The sequence below is a fragment of the Scyliorhinus canicula genome, chromosome 28, assembly GCF_902713615.1.
Source record: "Scyliorhinus canicula chromosome 28, sScyCan1.1, whole genome shotgun sequence".
Taxonomy (NCBI): domain Eukaryota; kingdom Metazoa; phylum Chordata; class Chondrichthyes; order Carcharhiniformes; family Scyliorhinidae; genus Scyliorhinus; species Scyliorhinus canicula.
In genome coordinates this window covers 10,658,296-10,679,480 of record NC_052173.1, presented here as the reverse complement: position 1 = coordinate 10,679,480, position 21,185 = coordinate 10,658,296, and the positions used below count along the sequence as shown (strand labels likewise).

The 21,185-nt window shown below is 42.2% G+C and overlaps 1 protein-coding gene across 1 annotated transcript in view; it reads right to left on the bottom strand.

Moving 5' to 3' along the window:
- Window positions 1–10,369: 10,369 nt before the first annotated feature.
- The window catches only part of LOC119958127 (prostaglandin E synthase 3-like), a 31,238-nt gene continuing 20,422 nt past the window's right edge, over window positions 10,370–21,185 (bottom strand). Inside the window, exons 2-8 of the mRNA XM_038786403.1 lie at window positions 18,575–18,688; window positions 14,649–14,718; window positions 14,010–14,108; window positions 13,645–13,737; window positions 12,961–13,023; window positions 11,325–11,352; window positions 10,370–11,242 (exon numbers count right to left, since the gene is read on the bottom strand). Coding sequence (XP_038642331.1) covers window positions 11,223–11,242; window positions 11,325–11,352; window positions 12,961–13,023; window positions 13,645–13,737; window positions 14,010–14,108; window positions 14,649–14,718; window positions 18,575–18,688 — 487 coding nt within the window. The 3' untranslated portion in view covers window positions 10,370–11,222. The remainder of the gene's footprint in view (window positions 11,243–11,324; window positions 11,353–12,960; window positions 13,024–13,644; window positions 13,738–14,009; window positions 14,109–14,648; window positions 14,719–18,574; window positions 18,689–21,185) is intronic.

Here is a 21,185-nt window from a genome sequence, read left to right as displayed (position 1 = left end):
CTTCTTTAAAGCTGTTTTGAGGCAATGAAAGGCCAGTTTTTCCAAACTCTGAATGGTAATAACAATCAAAATGTAAAATATTTAAAACAAAGTTATAAAACATAAATTCCATAGAGGGGAAACTAAAATTAACATTTGAACAAAGGGAGAATGAGAGAGAAAGAGAGACAGGGAAGAAAGTGGTGTTTATTTTTATTTAAATTGTGTTCTTAGCATTTATGCCTTTCTCAAAGGGTCAATGCAACTGAATATTTTGAGTTTCACAGTGCATGAAGTGAAAACTATAAAATCAGTCGGCCCAGGGAGAGAGGAGTATCCACAGAATTATCAAGAGTCTAAAGTTCAGTGCTGTCTTTTGTTAAAATGATTCGTTCATGGGCTGTGCCATTACTGACAAGGGCAGCATTTATTGCCCTGGAGAAGAAACTGGAGTCAAAACAGAGCAAGGAAAGTATTGTTGTCTTTTTCCAAAGTGTTCATATCCCAGAAAATACATTGTTTTTTTTTAGAAGAGAAAAATATTGGTATAGTCTGATCATGATAGCATCTAAAATGACTTGTTCAGCATCACACAACACTGAACACTTTGGGGCAACAATTATTGTGAGCTGCACACCGTGTACATTTATAAACAAAATTAAAACTGAAGTCAAAAGGAAAATGAATACAGAATTGAGATTATGGGAATTGAAAGTAAGGAAATTTCCCATTATTTTAAAGGAGAAATTCAAGAATTTGTGACTTATAAAGACTCTTTACAAAATTATTTGTTCACCAAAAAAAAAACATCTTTAGTTTTGATATTAAACATCGGTGTGATTGAAAGCATTGTACCCTCTACAAACCCCGTTGCTAGCTACTAATTCTATCCATCCTGCAGGAAATTGTCTGAGGCTAAATCACACTTATTGGACACTTGGTGCCATATTTGACCCAAGACCAGTTTCCGATGACAGATGGTGTATTGCCTCCTTGGCGCCAGGGTAAGTATGTCACTGAACGGCTGCAGAGCACCCTGGTGGGGAAGGATAAACATCCAGCAGTCATAGTCCACATTGGTTTAAAAGGCACAAACAGGAAAAGGGATGTGGTCCTGCAGTCAGAATTTCGGGAGCTGGGCAGCACGGTGGCGCAGTGGTTAGCATTGCTGCCTACGGCGCTGAGGACCCGAATCCCGGCCCTGGGTCACTGTCCGTGTGGAGTTTGCACATTCTCCCCGTGTCTGCGTGGGTTTTGCCCCCACAACCCAAAGATGTGCAGGGTAGGTGGATTGGCCATGCCCTTAATTGGAAAACATAATTGGGTACTCTAAATTTATTTAAAAAAAAGAATTTCAGGAGCTGGATAGGAAATTTTGCAAGCAGAACCTCAAGAATAGTAATCTCCGGATTACTGTCAGTGTTACATGCTGCGTATAGAAATAGAAGGATAACGGAGATGAATGCGTGACTTGAAATATGATTGGGGGAGGGGGGGGGGGAAAGGAGAGAGAGTGGGCTTTAGGTTCTTGGGTCATTGGGACCTGGTCTGGGGGAGATGGGACCTGTAAAGGCTGGACAGGTTGCACCTAAATAGAGCCAGGACTGGGTTCATTGGGGACGATTGGAGTTATTTTGGGGACGATTTAAACTAACTTGATAGGGGTGTAGGAACCAGGGGTAATAGCAACGAACAATACCAAGGTGCAAAGAATACTGGGAGAGATTGATAGCATTAAAATAGGAACAGTAAGTTAACATGTGGGGTCAGAGTAAGGGAGAAAGTAGTAAAGTCTAAATCAGTGCTAATGTGCACCTTTGTAAATGCATCAAGTGTGTTTTATAAGATTGGTGAGTTACAATCACAGATTGCCATGTGGGAATACAATGCTGTGACTACAAGTTGAGGCCTCAGTACTGTTCTCTGTGGCACCGCACTAGTCAATTTGTCAACCTGAAAATGACACATTTATCCCAACTGTTTCTCATTAGTTAGCCAATCCTCTATCCATTCTGATATATTGCACGCCCATCACCATGTGTTCTCATCTTGTGTAGTGACGTCTTATGTGGCACCTTATCAAATGCCTTTTGGAAATCTAAATACACTACGTCTACTGGTCCCCCTTTATCCCCCCCTGCTTGTTACACCCTCAACGAACTCTAATGTCTTTCAAACACGATTTCCCTTTCACAAAGCCATGTTGATTCTGCCTGATGGTATCATCATTTTCTAAATGCCCTGCTACTACTTCATAATGGATTCCAGGATTTTGCCAATGATAGATTTTAGGCTCACTGACATAGTTTCCTCCTTTTTTGAATATGGGCATTACATTGGGGTTTACAATGCGCTGGGACATTTCTAGAATCTAGGGAATTTTGGAAGATTACAACTACTACATCAAAAGCCACTTATTTTAAGATCCTAAGGATGCGAGGGATTTGTCAGCCTTTAGCCCCATTAGTTTTCCTAGTACTTTTTCTTTAGTGATAGTTGAAACCCACATTTTTGCTTACAACTCTTCTGTGAGAACATTGCCTTGGAACATAGTATATTAAAGGTACTATATAAATGCAAATTGTTGTTGAAAAACAACCAGGGAACTGTTAAGTGTTGAAAATGACCTCCAGTCATCGCCATAAAATGTTAACTGCTTCTCTCTCCACAGATCTCCAAGACCTGCTGAACGTTGCCAACATTTTTTGTTTTTATTTCTGCATCAGAGGATCTGTTTTTTTCCACTCCAGAGCATGGGGCAGTGATGCTTGATGGAGGCACATAAGTGGTGTGCTCTCTGCAACCAAACTGTTTGCCAATGCTCACCACCTCTGCTCATATTGGGGGTACAATTGGCTGATGCATCACTGGGTGTCTGGTTTATTTGGAATTATATTCAAGCAAAGCTTCAGGCGAGGGAAGAATAGTTAACTTTTGAGTTGAATGAATTAACATTGACAGGGAGGAGGTATTAACGGTTTTAGCGGACTTAAAAGTGGCTAAATCCCCAGGCCCAGATGAGATGTATCCCAGGCCATTGTAGGAGACAAAGAATTGCAGAGGCTCTGTGACAATAATTTTCAAATCTTCTCTAGCCACAGGACTGAAGGGCAGCTATGTGGGACCATTATTCAAGAAGGATAGTGGGGATAAACCAGGAAATTACAGGCCAGTGAGTCTGTGGCAGGGAAACTGTTGGAAAACATTTTGAAGAACAGAATTAATCTCCACTTGGGGAGGCAAAGATTAATCAAGTCAAAGGGAGATCACGGCTGCGATTCTCCCAAAAAGTTCATCTGTGGCAAGTTTTTCAGGGAGTTCCCCACCGCTATTCATGAGTCAGTTTTTGCACTCTGGGGAGTTTCACAGCGGTTTAGCCCACACTTGGGGCGGGATTCTCCGGTCAAGCCTGCCCAGCGAACGGAGAATCCCGCCCAAGGTCAATGGACTTTTCCATGGCGATCTTGCGGTCAACGGGGTAGAGGAATCCAGGCCGAAGTATTTTTATTTTTTTAAGCACTGGGGAGCTGAACTCAGAGTTCAGGCTGCCATTTTGAACGGGAGTCCCGATCGCTCTAAGTGAGCCCCACCCACCCAAGTGAGGACACCCAGCTATGGACTCCCAGGGGGCCCGCCTTGTCAGGCTCCCCCAATCCCCCTTATAGCACCCCCTCCCTTCCAGGTCTCCCACCCGTCACCACCCCAACCTCCCGGAGGCCCCTACTTACCTGCCCTGCACACCCCCACCTCCTTTCATGGGGCGTTCCGCCTGGCCCACGTTCTTATGGACCAGCACTATTCGTCACCTGGCTGCAAAATCCCTGGCGCATCCAGAGAATCAAGAGAGGCCAATGTATCCCGGGTAGGGAACCCTTAAGTAGGTTTATGACCTACCTATACATGCATCGTTTGGTCATATCCCTTTTGGGCAGAGTTCCGAATGCTATGTCTCGCAGGACTTGAGTGAGTTCCGCAAAACACGGAGGCCACCAGGAAGTCTCCCGCCACATTGTGCTCTCGCTCAAGCGCAACACACCCAGAGAATCACACCCTATGTATTACAAATTTGATTGAATTATGAGGGTAGTGCAATTGATGTATTCGACATGGACTTCAGTAAGGCATTCAACAAGGTCTCGCATCGAGATTGGTCAAGATGGCAAGAGCTGGGGAGCACGGTAGCACAGTGGTTAGCACTGATGCCTCACAGCGCTGAGGTCCCAGGTTCAATCCCAGCCCTGGGTCATTGTGTGGAGTTTGCACATTCTCCTGTGTTTGCGTGGGTTTCACCACCAAAACCCAAAGATATGCAGGGTAGGTGGATTGGCCACACTAAATTGTCCCTGGAAAAAAAATAAATTGGGTACTCTAAATTAAAAAAAAGATGGCAACAGCCCATCGGCTCGAGGACAATTTGGATCCAAAATTAGCTTAGTGGCGGAGTGTGATAGTCGTTTTTGTGACTGGAAGCCTGTGTCCAGTGGTGTACTGCAATGATTGGCGCTGGGTTTCTTTCTGTTTGTATATTAATTATCTGGATCTGAATGTAGGAGATATGATCAGTTCACAGATGACAAAATTAAAAAAAAAATCTTTTTAGCACCCAATTAACTTTTTTCCAATTATGGGACAATTCAGCACGGTCAATCCACCTACCCTGCACATCTTTGGGTTGTGGGGGCAAAACCTACACAAACACGGGAAGAATCTGCAAAGTCCACACAGGCAGTGACCCAGAGCCGGGATCGAACCTGGGACCTTGGCGCTGTGAGGCAGCTGTGCTAACCACTGCACCACCGTGCTGCCCTAGATACAAACATGGCAGTGTTACAAATAGTGATGCGGAAAGCCTTAAAATACAGGATGATTTTGACGGGTTGGTTAGATGGGAAGAACAGTGGCAAATAGAATTTAATCCTTGAGATAAATCTGGGAGGACTAACAAGGCAAGGGAATATACAATGGTCAGATCCTAGGATGTAGAGGATCAGAGGGACCTTAGTGTGCATGCTCATAGATCCCTGGAGATAGCAGAACAGGTAGATAAGATGGGTAAGAATGCTTATGGGATGCTAAATTGCCCCTTAATGGGAAAAAATTGGGTACTTTAATTAAAAAAAACAATGCTAATGGCCTTTATTAAATGAGGCATTGAATACAAGTGCAGGGAGGTTATGTTTTTTTTAAAAAAACACAGCTGGGGTACTGTATGCAGTTCTGGTCACCACAATACAGGAAGGATGTGATTGCACTGGAGAGGGTGCAGAGGAGATTCACCAGGAGGTTGCCTGGGCTGGAGCATTTCAGCTATGAAGAGAGACTGGTTAGGCTGGGGTTGCTCTCCTTAGAGCAGAGAAGGCTGAGGGGGGGGGGGATCTCATTAAGGTGTATAAAATTATGAAGGACATGGATGGATAGGAAGGAACTTTTCCCCTTAGCAGAGGGAGTCAAACAACTAGGGGGCATAGATGTAAGGTAAGGAGCAGGAGGTTCAGAGGGGATTTGAGGGAAAAAGTTTTCACCCAGAGGATGGTGGGAATCTGGAACTCACTGCCTGACAACATTGAAGAAGTATTTAGATAGGCATTTGAAACACCATAGCAGACAAGGCTACAGCCAAGTGCTGGAAAATGGGGTTAGAGTAGATAGGAGCTGACGGCTGGCACAGGCACGATGGGCCGAAGGCCCTCTTTCCGTGCTGTTTTAAAAAAAAAAATCGTGGTCAGGCAGTCAACTTATCAGCCATCCTTGGAATTAATTAGTGTTAAGTACCTACGGCAATAAAAATTAGTATTCTTCACCCTTCATGCGCAAAAGCAGTCTCAAACCCGGCGCCTCGACTCAAAGGCAAACAACCGTTAACCCTCCAAATCCCCGATTGGCTGCAGGTGATGCAGGACAACAGAGACCGCCTTTGATTGGTTGGTTTGCTGCCTACTCTTCTCTTTCTCTCTCTTACCCCCCCCCCCCCCTCCGGGACCCCACCTTCCAGCATTGGGTAACCTGATTGGCTGGAGTTTGTTCGCGCCAATACCTTGGCACAGACAGGGAGCTCCAGCGTCGAAAGCCTGCAGCGCAGTCCAGTCAAACAGCACATTTCTTTACATGTTGCAACAGCGAAAAATACTAAATTAAATCGTCTGGTAAGTAAGTGTCCAAATTAGTCACAGTAAAAGTTTAACACTAAACACACTCAGCCAAAGAGAATTGGGACAATCGGGAGACAGAATGAAATAAAAGTAAAAGGTAACGGGACGAGTGCTCTGTGCCAGCCCCTATTGCGAACTAACCAACTTTGCTTCTTTTGACGTTTCTAGTATGGAACACTGGCGAGAGCTCATATTAAAGGACTAGTTTTACCATTGAGAAAGGGTTTCAATATGAATATTTAAACATGCCCTCACTCTGGTTCAATGTTGCAATTATCATTTCTCTTCTCAGAAGGGAGCAACGCATAATAATCTTTGTCACAAGTAGGCTTACAGTAACACTGCAATGGGCTGGTTTAGCTCTCTCAGCTAAATCGCTGGCTTTTAAAGCAGACCAGCAGCACGGTTCGATTCCCGTACCAGCCTCCCCAGACAGGCGCCGGAATGTGGCGACTGGGGCTTTTCACAGTAACTTCATTGAAGCCTACTCGTGACAATAAGCGATTTTCATTTCATTTCATTCAAGGTATTGTGAAAATCCCATAGTTGCCACATGCCGGTTCAGGCCACATTACGGTTCGGAAGGAAGGAAAATTCAGAATGTCTAATTCCCCTAACAAGCACATCTTTCAGGGCTTGTGGGAGAAAACCCAGAGGGGCTGGAGGAAACACACAAACATAATAATAATCTTTATTATCACAAGTAGCCTTACATTAACACAGCAATGAAGTTACTGCGAAAATCCCCTAGTCGCCATAATCCGGCGCCTGTTCAGGTACACAGAGGGAGAATTCAGAATGCCCAATTTGCTTAACACTTCTTTCGGGACTTGGAGGAAAGTGGAGCACTGGGGAGGAAACCTACGCAGACACAGGGAGAACATGCAGACTCCACACAGACAGTGACCCAAGCCAGGAATCGTACCTGGACCCTGGAGCTGTGAAGCAACAGTGCTAACCAAAGCTACCGTACCACCCACAGTACATGGGGAAAACGTGCAGATTCCACATAGAGAGTGACCCAAGAACCCAGATCTTGGGCACAGTGAAGCAACAGTGCTGATCACTATGCTACTGTGCATCCCATATCAATCCCACACCATGTAGTACGAGAACCAACTTTAACCCACCCCAGCAATATGGATCATTTAACTGAGCATGGTGATTGCATGGACACGAAGATTGTTACTTAGGTGATAAATCATTAAGCTGAACTTTTTTGTTGCATACATTGAGTGATTTGTCACACAAGTATCGTTTCTTACATGCTATACAGACAATGCGTACATAGGGAAGGAAGATGAGACTGCAGAATATAATACAAAATTTAAATAATTATATCTCTAGATTTCAAAATCACAGAACTGGAGACTTACACCACTTGAATCCTACTCTTGAGCAACTCCACTCGAATTTAAAAGCTTACCCAATAATGTATTCAAGTAATAGAAAATCACACAGGAACAAGAAAATAAGGGGGCATTATTGGGTCTGCCTATTTTATAATCTAGCCAGCATGAAGGAGTAGGCGGCCACTCACATATACTCCCATCATTCAATGAGATCATGGTTGATCTGATATAATCCTCATCTCCACATTCCCACCTTCCTTGAACATACATAACCCAGCTTCTGCAGGAAATAATTTCACAGATCACTACCCTCAGAAGAAATCCCTCATCTCAGTCTTAACCGGGCGACCCCATATCCTATCAGCATTTACCCTAAGAATCCCATGTCTCAATAAGGTCACCCCATTCTTCTAAACTCCAATGAGTAGAGGACCAACCTACTCAACAACCTCTCAAGATGATGAAATAAAAATCCCTCCATATCCAGGATCAACCTAGTGAACCTTCAATGCTGCATCTTTGCTTGGAAAAGGGGCAGCACAGCGGTGCAGTGAGTAACACTGATGCCTCACAGCGCCGAGGTCCCAGGTTCGATCCTGGCTCTGGGTCACTGTCCATGTGGAGTTTGCACATTCTCCCCGTGTTTGTGTGGGTTTCGCCCTACACCCCAAAGATGGGTGGATTGGCCATGCTAAATTGCCCCTCAATTGGAAAAAAATTGGGTACTCAAATTTACTTAAAAGGAAAAGACTAAACTATTCACAGTACTCCAGCTGTGGTCTAATTAGTGCCCTGTATAGTTTTAGGAGGACTTCCTGTTTTTATCTTCCTACTATAGTGCCTAACTTCCATCTGCTAAGTTTTTACCAACTCACCTAACCTGCCTATATCCCTCCATAGACAGTCATCCTCACCACTTGACTTTCCACCCATTTGTGCCATCTGAAAACCTGGCAATAATGCAATCAATTCCCTCGTCCAAGTCATTAATATATATTGTAAACAAGTCAGAATTGACATGGCCCATCAACAAGATTCGATTGAGGGCAGCACGGTGGCCTAGTGGTTAGCACAACCGCCTCACGGCGCTGAGGTCCCAGGTTCGATCCTGGCTCTGGGTTACTGTCCGTGTGGAGTTTGCACATTCTCCCCGTGTCTGTGTGGGTTTCGCCCCCACAACCCAAAAAACGTGCAGAGTAGGTGGATTGGCCACGCTAAATTGTCCCTTAATTGGAAAAAATAATTGGGTAATCTAAATTTATAAAAAAAAACAAGATTCGATTGTCGACAGTTGATTTGGGGGGGGGGAGGAAAGAGAAAAAGAGAAAGAAAATAGGAAAGAGAAAACACGAAAAACACATTGAGTGCTCAGCTTTGAAGTTGCTCTAACTCAATAACTGATCAAGAACACAAGTTGAGTTTGTCATCACAATTCTTAATTAACATTATACCCGAGCAGAACAGTGCATAAAGGTTCTTGAAGGATTTGGCACCATATTTGTTTGTACAAAAAAGGTACATATTGTCCAGAATGGAGCAATTTAAGAACAGGATTTTTTATTTTGTATTTTCCATCATTCATTGGACAACAAAATAATACCCACCATCACTCCCTGATCTCAATTGGGTATTTCCAACCAAAAATTTTATTGTGCAAGTCCCTTCACAGCCTGACCTCTCCCACCTCCAAATAACTCTTCTTACAACTCAGACCTATGCGTATCCCAGCCTTTGCAGCACCATCTTCAACCGTCGAGACTTTATGCTCCAGCATTCCTTCTCTAATCCAGCACTGACCAGGTTTTGGTCACCTGCTAATGTGGGATAAATGTAAAATATTCTTTTGGGTACAAGTTCCATCTGCTTGATGCAACTTTAATTGTCATTCTTTTATCTGAACCAAACTGTCAGCAGACAAGTGAGGAACTCCTCAAACACCATGCCTATCAGCCTAACTTTCTCAGCCACTCTTCCCCATCCCACCCGACAACATCTCCATAACCCATTACTGACTTAGTGGTTCCCCAACGTAAAGTTAAAATGATCACCCGTTTACAAATTTCTCCATCGCTCATACTTACCGCACAGTTGCAAACTTCCACCCACTCCCACATCCTTGTTATTGGACTCTGCAGCCGGTGCTCCATATTCTGTTGCATAGCTTTAAAGTTGCCTTGGTCCCACTCAAAAAACATTTCCAAGCTTGCTAGTCACTTCTCCCAACCCTCCTCCATAGGCTCTGCACCTAATCTATTTTTCCTGAGGCACCTTGGAGCATTCGGCATAAGTTGCTGCGCAAATACAAGATTTGTTGCATTTCAAATGAATCTTTTGGCGTGAGGGATACAGCTCTAGACATTAAACAGATGCAGAAATTAATTTTTTGGCACTGTGCCTGTACTTGGCTATTTAATCTTAAGAGGATCTGCGGAAGCAGTTAGTTTGGATGGGACTGAGAAATGTTACGCATGTTCTGCATTCTAACACTCAGTGGCCAGGGCAATACCTTGGGGCAATTGTGCTTTCTTGAATAGTTAACTAGATCTAGGTTCAGAATGTATCAACAGAAGTAATCGCAAAAAACTTATGCGCATGTTGACTCCAGTGTGTAGTTTATTTCAGCCAAGAATTGCTAACCATGTGCTACACTGTCTCAGAGACCATATAAAAGTCTTCTGCATTGGGGGGAGGGGGGGGGGGGGGGGGGAAGAGAGAGAGAGAGAGAGAGACCGGTTAAAAGTAGATTACTGACTGGAGTTGCTGTGTGACAACACTGAAAATATTTTAAAAGTCAATGTAATCCTATTTTATTCAACAATCTTGGCTAAGATTCTTCAGATACAGGTCCTATACTCTTGCCCATTTGTGAAATAACAACAAAAACACAGCAAGTGTTAACAGTTTATTAGAAAGATATTGTAGGCTTAAAAAAAATTCCATTGCATTTGACATAAATTGAGGTTCAGCTTGTACTGAGCAGATTTCACAAAATACATCCTAAAGATAGTGTATTAACATTTTCTTCAAACTTGCATTCATACTCAAGACAGTGCAAATACACTTGGTCATCTAAATGTACAGCCACTTAAGATCCACAAGCGACAATGTACAGCTTTATCACTCTTCATACTAACAGATGTAGAAGCTCAAGGGTCAACCGATACCATTAACAGAGATTTAACCAATTATTAGGGATGAAGCCACTTTGAAAACTTATTAAAACCTCAGCATCCTAACTGCTGCAGAATTAGCTATGGTGGCTTTATTGATACTGAAGATATTCAGTAGTAGATTGTATGGGAACTTCTCCCCCCATGTGTCTGTGTGGGTCTCACCCGCACAACCCAAAAGATGTGCAGGGTAGGTGGATTGGCCATGCTAAATTGCCCCTTAATTGGAAAAAAGTAGATTGTGCGGGAACATCCGACTACGAGGTTTAGTTCTAGTCAATACAAACTCAGATCACTATAAATAATTTAAAATTATTTGTTTTGCAAAGTCCTGGCAAATTGGAATCTGGAATCTGTACATAATGGCAGGTTTTTATATAGTACTGTAAGCAATTTCATCCAATACTCTGGTATGCATCGACCCCTAGAAAAGCCTTTGAACAGGTTGAAAGTGGATTGAAAGATGCACCACTGCCCTCAACAGCTATCAACTTATAATTGTTTTGTTAAAAATTAACAGTTTAATGAATGCTTTTCTTCCAATTCCCTGAAGCCTTTTTCTCCCAATTCATTTACTCTAGATCTGGCATTTCTGAAAAAGAGATACAAAACATTGAGTCACACGCAAAAACTTAAATTTGGTCATCTTTTTAAAAAGCCAAAATTCTACTTACTCTCATCATCACTGTCCTGCGATCCATCCTAAAGAATAAATTATTAAAGCCAATTAATAAATATATTGGCACAGCCACACTAATTCACCGTTTCAGATTAGCAAGTAGCACAACTCTTAACACCAGCATATTTTCAGGCATTATGACAAAAGGAACCACAGGGGCAAAACAGTTTTCCCAATTACACCACCATATTATAGAATATCTGGACATTCCACAACTACACAGTCCAAATTGAAAATGTACTTAGTCGAGAGGGAGAAGTCCTAGTATTCATCACATTTGTTGGTTACACTAAACACTTCTTTCCATGAGTCGCCATATTGTCACAATGCAACATGCGAAGTTAGAAATGCAAAATTAAAAGAATCCATTGGTTGTAGGAGTGGTTTCCATCCCTTGCCCTCAAGTCATTGGAACAGACCTAGGTCAATATATTTTAGGGACCCACGTTCAATTCCAGCCTTGTGTGACTGTGTGGAGTTTGCACTTTCTCTCCGTGTCTGCGTGGGTATCTTCCGGGTGCTCCGGCTTCCTCCCACAGGCCAATGCTGTGCAGGTTAGGTGGATTGGCCAGGATAGTGTGCAAAGATGTGCAGGCTAAGTGGGGATAGGCTAAGAGAGTGGTGCTCTTTCAGAGGGTCAGTGCAGTCTCAAAATGGTCAAAGGGCCTTCCTTCTGCACTGTGGGATTTCTATGTGCTGTTTTAAAAAAAATATATATATATATTGCACACATTTCCCCTTTCCCTGGCTATGCATCTGGTGTTGTTCGAACCCTCTAACTATGACTATTATTGTAGTTGCGTATTGCAGCTGTTCTTGCACTTTCCTGACCTAATGGATCATACAAATCTTCAGCACAATAGATCATAATAGATTTTTGGGGAATGTTGATCTGCATCCCAATGTTATATTTTCAATTTGAACGCAAGTTTTTTCTTTTATAAGCCGACAGCTTGTTTAGACAGGGATAAAAAGCAACAGATCACTAGAAAATGTATTGTGAGTTTATTGCAATAGGGCTCAACTGTCAACAAATACCTACAATTGTACAAGTTTGCTAACACTAAAAAGAATCTTGCATTTATGCAGCACCTTTGACAGAGAAAACCCACAATACTTCATAGAGATGCAAGGGAGGTGGGGGGGAGAAATGGACACAAGCTAGAGCAGATATTAGAAGAAATAACCAAAAAGGCTGGGTTTTAAAGAGTAGAAAGATTTGGAGGCAGGGGAGTTTAGGAAGGGAATTCCAGAGCTTGAAGCCTGGATGCAAAGGCCACTGCCACCAATGGTGGGTTAAAGGGAAGGGGTTGCACAAGAGGCCAGAGCTAGACACCACATGAGAATGACCATGGTACATGACCATGTCTGTACAATCAGAAATAGCCACTCTTGAGACTAAGCCCTCTGCCAAACCCAATAATTAGGCAACACAAATCCAATTCTCTCAATTCTAAGATTGAGGCTGGCACAAAAACAAAAGTGCTCACAATAGAACTGCCAAAATCATATCCCAGCTGTCCATGCCCTATTTCAATCAACTTTTACTGTTCTACAATTACATTTCTACTTAACAGAATTGAATACTCTGAAAAATACACAATTCAACAAGCTAGTATCTTCATACTTACATCATCCATTCCATCTACGTCTGGGATGTCACCATCATCATCTCCTCCCATATTGTTCATCATCTAAAAGAAGGTTTTTTTTTTAAAGCATCAAGTCTAATTCAATAAAGGTTATTTAATTCTATTGCAATACACTGGTGATGGCACGTTAAAAAGGGATGAGACACACATTGGGTTGGTGCAGTTACAAACCAGAATGGTTCCAGTTCAATCCCTAACCAGTGCTAAACTGATCACGGCTGAGCTTTCAATTCTTGGGGAATGAGGAAAAGTGGCAGATTACAACGAGCAAGGATTCTCCTGCGATCTCATGAGAGAAAAAAAATGTACCTATGGGGTTGAGTGGCAACAAACTAAGTCAGTCGCCTGCCGTACCCTCCACAGTCCAATAGCCTCCTGACACCATCTGTGCCTGCACATGAACAGTTGCACTTCACCACAGAACCGGACTCCAATACAAATCATTTTCCAAAGGGAAAAACAGTTCGCCATTGACACCAGTTGTTCAACATGTTCCAGGATTTTCAAGTTTATTCCTTCAGGTAAGGGCCACCCATTTTTCAAATGCCAAGATATACTGATGCTCAACACTTGCTAAATGTCTCAACTATCCTTTCAGAGGTCATGTATGTTATACTCAAGTGGAGTAATAATTTGCTTCTAATTCCAAACAGATATTCCTACCTGCGAGAACTTTTCAAAGCTGGAAAGATCTTCTTCTTCTGGATCATCATCCCAATCGCTCCAGTTATTGAAATCCACTTTGAGCCAGTTCAACTGTACAAAAGTGGTCAATCAGTATTGAATGCAAGTGATATGGGATATTAAAGAAACAAATATAGCAATGATAAATGCAAAATATTGTTTTTAATGTAGATTGCCAGCATCTACAAAGTGCTGGAAATACTCGGGTCAGGCATCATCTGCGGAGTGTAAAAAAAATATTCAACTCAAAACATTAACTGTTCCTCTTTCCACAGATCCAGCCAGACCTGAGCTTTTCTAGCACTTTGGTTTTAAACTTAAAATACTGCAATGATCTCAGTTACCGTTGCTTTTTCTTTAGTTAACCGTGGCCATGCTTGACCAGACTCTCCTTTTCGTAAATAGCACAAGACAGATCTGTCTGTCCGCTTGTGTTTGGAATCCTACAGAATATATGGAGAACATACATCAGAATTAAACAGGTCTGTAAAATTATACAAATTTACAACAAGAATTTCTATCCCAGCAAATTTAAGGTCAGTTAAAAATAAATACCAGGTTGTACTCTAGTTGCACTGCTATAGGGCGATACTTCTCCATGACCACAATGGGAGGTAAATTATCAAGTCAACAACCTCCGTGCACACCCTAACAGCTCAGGAGTAACATGGTCAGAGGCCCAGGAGCAGATCGTCTAACCACAAGAGGTTTATCCCTTCAAGGGCGGGGGGAATCAAGCTACTTGTAAAAACTCAGCCCCAACTACGCACATTTTAAATCAAAACATTGACCTCCCCAAATACTACAACTTAAAAAAAAAATCCAACATTTACAAAGAAAAAGTAAACCACTGTTGCCTTAGTGGCAAACTGAACAACTGCCCTGGCAGAGTTTGGGAATGGGTCATTAGCATGCTCTATAGGCTAAGAACTGGCACTGGGATAGAAAAACAAAGAAATATTCACAAGATCACCAATACTTACACTTGGGTCAATTGCATTATAAAGGTCAACTTCATTAAAGTGTTTTACATTCTCAGCTCCTCCAAGACAGCTACATGGAAAAGAGATAAGCCGTACAAAAAAAAATATTAATATCCTGTTCTCAAAACATTAGAGCCAAAATGCTATGAATCGAGTTAATGTTTGTTCAAATTAATATTTTAGTTCCACATTATGGCTCATATCCCAAACAGTTCTGTGAAAGTCTATACATCAGAATATGAAGCAAATGTAAAGGCAAACAGGTGTGGCCATAAACATCTGTGGACATATAGCTAAAAGAAAAACCATTGCATTGCAGTTAGACACATCTTCCAGGTATAAACCGTTAAATCAGAACTGAAGGACTAGGTGCACAAGAACTCTATTCTATCTGCCAAGTGCAACCCCAAACACTTGCTGGCCAATTCTATTCGCTGCCCCACTGCCAATAACATGTCGCTGTCCTTTTACACGGTTAATGAAGTTACACACAAGATGGAAGGATAGCACTCCATCTTTATAATAGGCATATATACTTAATATTGATGCTGATCAGACCTTCACTATAGCACACATTTTCTTATGAGCAATAGGTACTGATATGATGGAATGGATGTGCTGTAGGTTCCAGCAAAATAAATAAATAAATCTCTCTTTCTACTCTTTCACCCCCAAGTCAACTCATTGTTAATTCAGCCTGCTCCACTCTGCACGAGTCCTCTATTCAACCTACCTTCTGCATTCTCTCATTATGCATTTGGTCGCCACCTCCTTATAGCAGCCCCACCCTTTAACCTATCCAAACGAGTTTGATGTATATACATTTCCCACTTCCATTCTCCACACCCAGCAGCAATATCTTTGTGCTGCGAAAAAGCTAATACCATACCAGATGGCAGAATCTGTCGACAGTCTTCAGCGTGTCTATTTAAGCACCTGCTTTTACTTTTTGGCTCGAATCTTATTCAGGGAACAGAAGTGAGAACAGCTGAGCCCAATCCTCCTACCCAAATATTGGACTGGTCAAGAGTGGTCATTGGGCAGTCACTACAATGAAGCCTGGGTGGTTTTCCCCATTCTAGCCCAAGGACATGGTCAACTGTGGCATTCGCAGTGCTCCAGGTGGAAATGAGCCAGCTCAGCGCCGATCAGGGATTGAACCTCAAAGGCCTTCAAAGGCAGCATGCTTCAATACCACACTGAGCAGTCCACTTACCAACTGAGCCAACCTTCATCTTCAAAAGAATTGAACAAGACCAGAAAAATAATTTTGACTTTAAAGACAAGGGTGGAAATAAATTTCAAGGACGTTCATTTCTGCCACTCCCCATTGCCTTTTGGTTTAATCTATAAACATGCAGAAGTAATTCCATTACCACACATAGGTTACGGTTATTATTGGATAAGCCAAAAAAAATCTCACTGGCTCTTAAGGAACTTCCGTCATAGAAATGCTGCTGGTTTCTCAAACAGGTCTCGCGTAGCCAAAAGCAATACCAAAATAAACTTGTTGCATTAAATGCCCAGCAAAAATAAAACAAATGAGTCAGCAGCACCAACCCTAGGTTAGGAGCCTTGGAGAGAACCTTATAGCCCTCAAGAAATAATGCATGGAGAAAATCTCGGCTTTTGCAAATTATGAGAGCGCAGAAGGGAAAAACTATCCAAATGGCAGACACTATTAAAGGAAACCTACAGAAATTGAATATTTTAACCTTAAATTCTAAAAGGGGGAGGATCGAGAGTGTCAAATTTTGAGCAAATCCCCTTCCTCATTTTGGTCTCAAAATTATACTAGAGCATGCAGTCAACAATATCAGTGTCAAAATCTGTGCAACTCACCTCAGCTCAATTTATAACAAAATGTACGAATATACAAAATCCTGGTTTTGATTTCCATTATGTGCTGTTAGCTGCTGACAGCCAGGATAGCAGTTGCAATTGGCTTCAACATGCAGGATTGGGAAAAATTTGCGAGCTTTTGCGCAAAGATCTTGCTTCAGTCATATGCAGCTCCAAGTATACGTTGCCATTTTAAAATATGCCCTCTTATACTTACTGATCTGACATCCCATCTTCGGGAGCTCACTGACTGCATAAAACATGCGCTGCCACTTGCCTAACTTGCACTGCAGTGAATTGCAGGCTGAAGGTAGGACAAACACAGATTTCTGACCATATTTTCTATTTCCCCCCCAAATAAAGGGGCAATTTAGCACGGCCAACCCACCTACCCTGCACATCTTTGGGTTGTGGGGGGTGAGACCCATGCAGACACGGGGAGAATGTGCAAACTCCACATGGAAAACGACCCGGGGCCAGGATCGAACCCGGGTCCTCGGCACCATGAGGCATCAGTGATGACCCCTGCGCCACCGATGACCATATTTTCAGAACAGCAGTGCAGGCTCACCCTGTTCACCCAATACAGTAATTATTTGCAACAGCATTGGGGGGGGGGGGGGGGGGGGGGGGAAGGAAGAGGAAACAGAGAGAGAAGGTGGGAGAAAATAGGCAGAAGAGAACAGAAAAATAAGGGGTAGAGTAACCATGGATAAACTATTTTGCCAAGAAACAGTTTAATTAGCATATGGTTCAATGGTAAACTTCCCCAAGTCTTATGGTTAACAGAATTGCATGTTCAAAGGCCCAAATTATTCTGACTGTGGTAACACCAGTATGTCTGATAATTTTGTAATTCACTTTTATTTGGATGCTATCAGCTCCCTCCTTAAGGAGGATATTGCCTGATCTCTGATTATTTGGTTGCTAACGAAGGATCAAAAATGAGTGAATAGGCTGCACACGTCTGAGGAAACCAACTCAGCAGCATTAGCAGAAAGGTCTGGAAGCCTGATCAACGCCACTCAAGGTAGCAGAGGACTGTATATTGGAAGCACAAACCAAATTGACTGCTTCACACACTTTCATGTTGTGGCATTCTAAAATTGCATGCATCTACACACATTTCAAGAATAAATTTAAAACGCAAGAATTTCCATCCAGAGCAATTAATAAAAGGTTACCAAGCTGTGGTGTTCAGCTCAAGTCATCCTCAAACTCATCACCGGCAACATTTGATGAAAACCACACGGTGGGCATACTTTTCCCTTGCCTGCATGGTTCTTGTGGCAGCCTCATATACCATGCCAAGTTTCTAAATTACAATGATCCCAGTTTGCAACATTTCAGCCTTTTCTGAAGAATTTAAGGAATTTTGCTTTCAGGACATATCCTGATGTTGCAGCATTTTGATGGTCCAATTTTGCGCTTAGAGCAGCAGGATGCAGAACCCAAACCTACATTGTGATTTGCTAGTCTCAGGCTATACCAAGTGACGGTCAGGCGCATCCACAAAAGGAGACAAGATTTAAGGGTCAAGTTTCCTGGATTAACCGCATACCCCTTGGCAGCCAGTACAAGAATAGCACTTAGCCGCAACAGTATGTAGCAATGGGAAGACAAAGGAAAATAGGAGGGAGACAGGAGAGAAAAGGAAACACGCAAAATACATTAGTGCTGACTGAATAAGTCTCTTGCGCAAATGCCAAGGCATTTTTTCACGACGGAAAGGTGAATTAAGTCTTTTTGCTGGCCACAAGTCTTCACAGTTAATGTTCTAAAATAGAAAATCTTCAAAATTCTGTGAAGTTCTGCAGGTAAACACAAAGCCCAGTGCAAGGTTACAGTGACAAGTTTTTGTGACCAAGACTCAAATACAACAGATTTGCCGAGGTTGGCACTTTTAATTACCGGATTAAAATACTACAACTGTAAAATTCAAACTTGTGAACAGTGCTAATGAGAAATGCTATTACTAGACTAGAGCCCAGATTCTTTTCAAATGCATTTAAGATGCGAAATAAATCTGTCCCTAAGCTTATGACAGACATTGATATAAATGGGATTGAATATCTACTACGTACCTGAATGTAAACTTCGCTTTTTCAAAATTTATTTCAACATCCTTACTGTCTTCTACACAAAATTCAACAAAGACGTAGTCTCTTCGGTCATACCACTTTGCAGAAGCTGGCTGCCTAAAAGCATTATGGGAGTGAAAACAATCACAAAGTTTGTGTGAAAAAAGGCCACAAGTTCTCAAAGCCGCATGCAAAACATTCCAATAGTGACTTAGTGCAATTCAGTCTCTAGATTCTGTTGCTGTTGAAAAGCAATAGTATTAGGTTGGAGGTTCCCAAACTTTGGGCCAGTAGATGGAGAGCACAAATGAACAAGAGCCGCCAACATGGCCTCATAGCCAAGGAGTTTATTTATGAAGCAATCTCAGCATAGCAGGGATTTGCAATTTGTTGCTAATTTCTAGAAACAGACTTTGGACCAACTGCTAGAGTTGTTGCAGCTCAGGAGATCGGTCAGATTCCAGACATCAGCAAGGATTAAAACATCTCTGCTATGCTGCGATCACTCCATAATGCACTCTAATTTAATTGATGCAACATCGCATAACCAAGACATTTTTGTGGCATATTCCAAGTGCTACATGAAAAGCAAAGATCTTGAAGCGGCTATGAGGCACACAATCTTTACATGTTAAGGGCAGGGCGAGCATTTGGAACTGCTCAATTTCCCCACAACTTTTAAAATAAATAGGATTTAATGACTCTATTTATGCATCTGAAGGGAGCACATTGAATAGGATCTGAATCTCGCCGGGGGATGGGTACATGCATTAAAACGTTTGGGACCCTCTGAGCTAAGTAATCAGAACTAGAGATTCAAATGCAGCTTCACAACCCAGTGCAAATATCCTACAGATATTAACCGCATCATTTCAGCACATTGTGTGAATTCTCTTTTGCTTGTATACAGCACCTAGGCCCTATGCCTGAGATGATGTACTAAAATCCTGCAGAATCAAATGCAGGATTGCATAAAAGCAAAAGAAAATAGCTGTTATATACAGGGCAATGTAGGTCAGAAAGGTAAAAGATAACGGCAACACAAACTGAAGCAGCCCACATCACTGCAATTTTGGAATTACATTACTGGTAAATAAAGTTAATAGGGGATGCATGATGTGGAACACCAATGACGAAATAAAATGTAAATTATGAAAATTTTCTATTTCATTTCCATAGAACTCTACACTATTCCCTCCTGAAGGAGGGAAGCTCTGGCGTGGTCAGGGCTCTCTGCTAGTCAACTATCTTCTGTTTTTCTTGCATCAATGCTTGGCACATCTTGATCCCACAATTGAGGTGGTTTGGCAGTTAATATTTTCTGTATTTGCTAATCTGACAATTTCTCAGGCTCTGGTAGAGTACAGTGGTGTTATTTAGCTGGTAAGTATATTGAACCCAGGGAGATTAAATAGAATTCTCCCACTCCCCAATGCTGGTTCAGTGTTCAAACACTAATCCTTGGCTTTCCTTAGAAATAAACAATTGCCCTCAAAAACAATTCAAATAATACTTACAGCTACTATGTCATGGGAGTCAATTTCCATTTTAAAATCTTATTTTTGGCCTGCATATAGTCAGAAGGCCATGAACACCTTGCAGAATCTCTGCACTTGATCACTAACCAGTGACAATATACAAAAACACTTACGACCACAAAAATCAGCATTAAACTAAACACATTATAGCCATCCAATGATCTGACACTGAACTGTTAAAGCTCACTTGTACAATGGCCCCCTAGACATTCAAATGGGGCAGCACGGTAGCATGGTGGTTAGCATAAATGCTTCACAGCTCCAGGGTCCCAGGTTCGATTCCCGGCTGGGTCACTGTCTGTGCGGAGTCTGCACATCCTCCCCGTCTGTGCGTGGGTTTCCTCCGGGTGCTCCGGTTTCTTCCCACAGTCCAAAGATGTGCGGGTTAGGTGGATTGGCCATGCTAAATTGCCCGTAGTGTCCTAAAAAGTAAGGTTAGGGGGGGGGGGGGGTTGTTGGGTTACGGGTATAGGGTGGATACGTGGGTTTGAGTAGGGTGATCATTGCTCAGCACAACATCGAGGGCCGATGGGCCTGTTCTGTGCTGTTCTATGTACCTGGACAAGATGTCAATATCAAAAAGGATGGGGAAATGAATGGTTCATAAAAAAAAGGAACAAATGGAGGCAGCAACACAAAATGGAGTCAAGTTTTTATTTGTGGAGAAAAGAAGGGAACAACCAGATTGCAGAGGATATTGCGCACCAATTTCTGCATAGCATCTCTCTGGCTGCTCCCAAGAGAGGAGTGCTCACGTTTTGTAACAGCTAGATTAACAGAATCTACATTAATTCATAACTCAAATCAGAAAATGCAGCGCAGAGCATTAATAGAAGCAATATATCGAGATAGCATGTTAAACATGTGAAATTCATAAATTACAAATCTTGCACTGTGGATTTGCCCATGCACGCATTTTCTTGCACAGTGAAAACAAACCAACAGCAGAATGCAGCAAAGCACATTCATCTAACATCACTAAATGTTACTATGCTATACAATTGTCAGCATTAGGCTCAGGAGAAGCATAGAAATAAAGCACCAGAATCTTTCCAGGATTTGTATGAATAACGCTT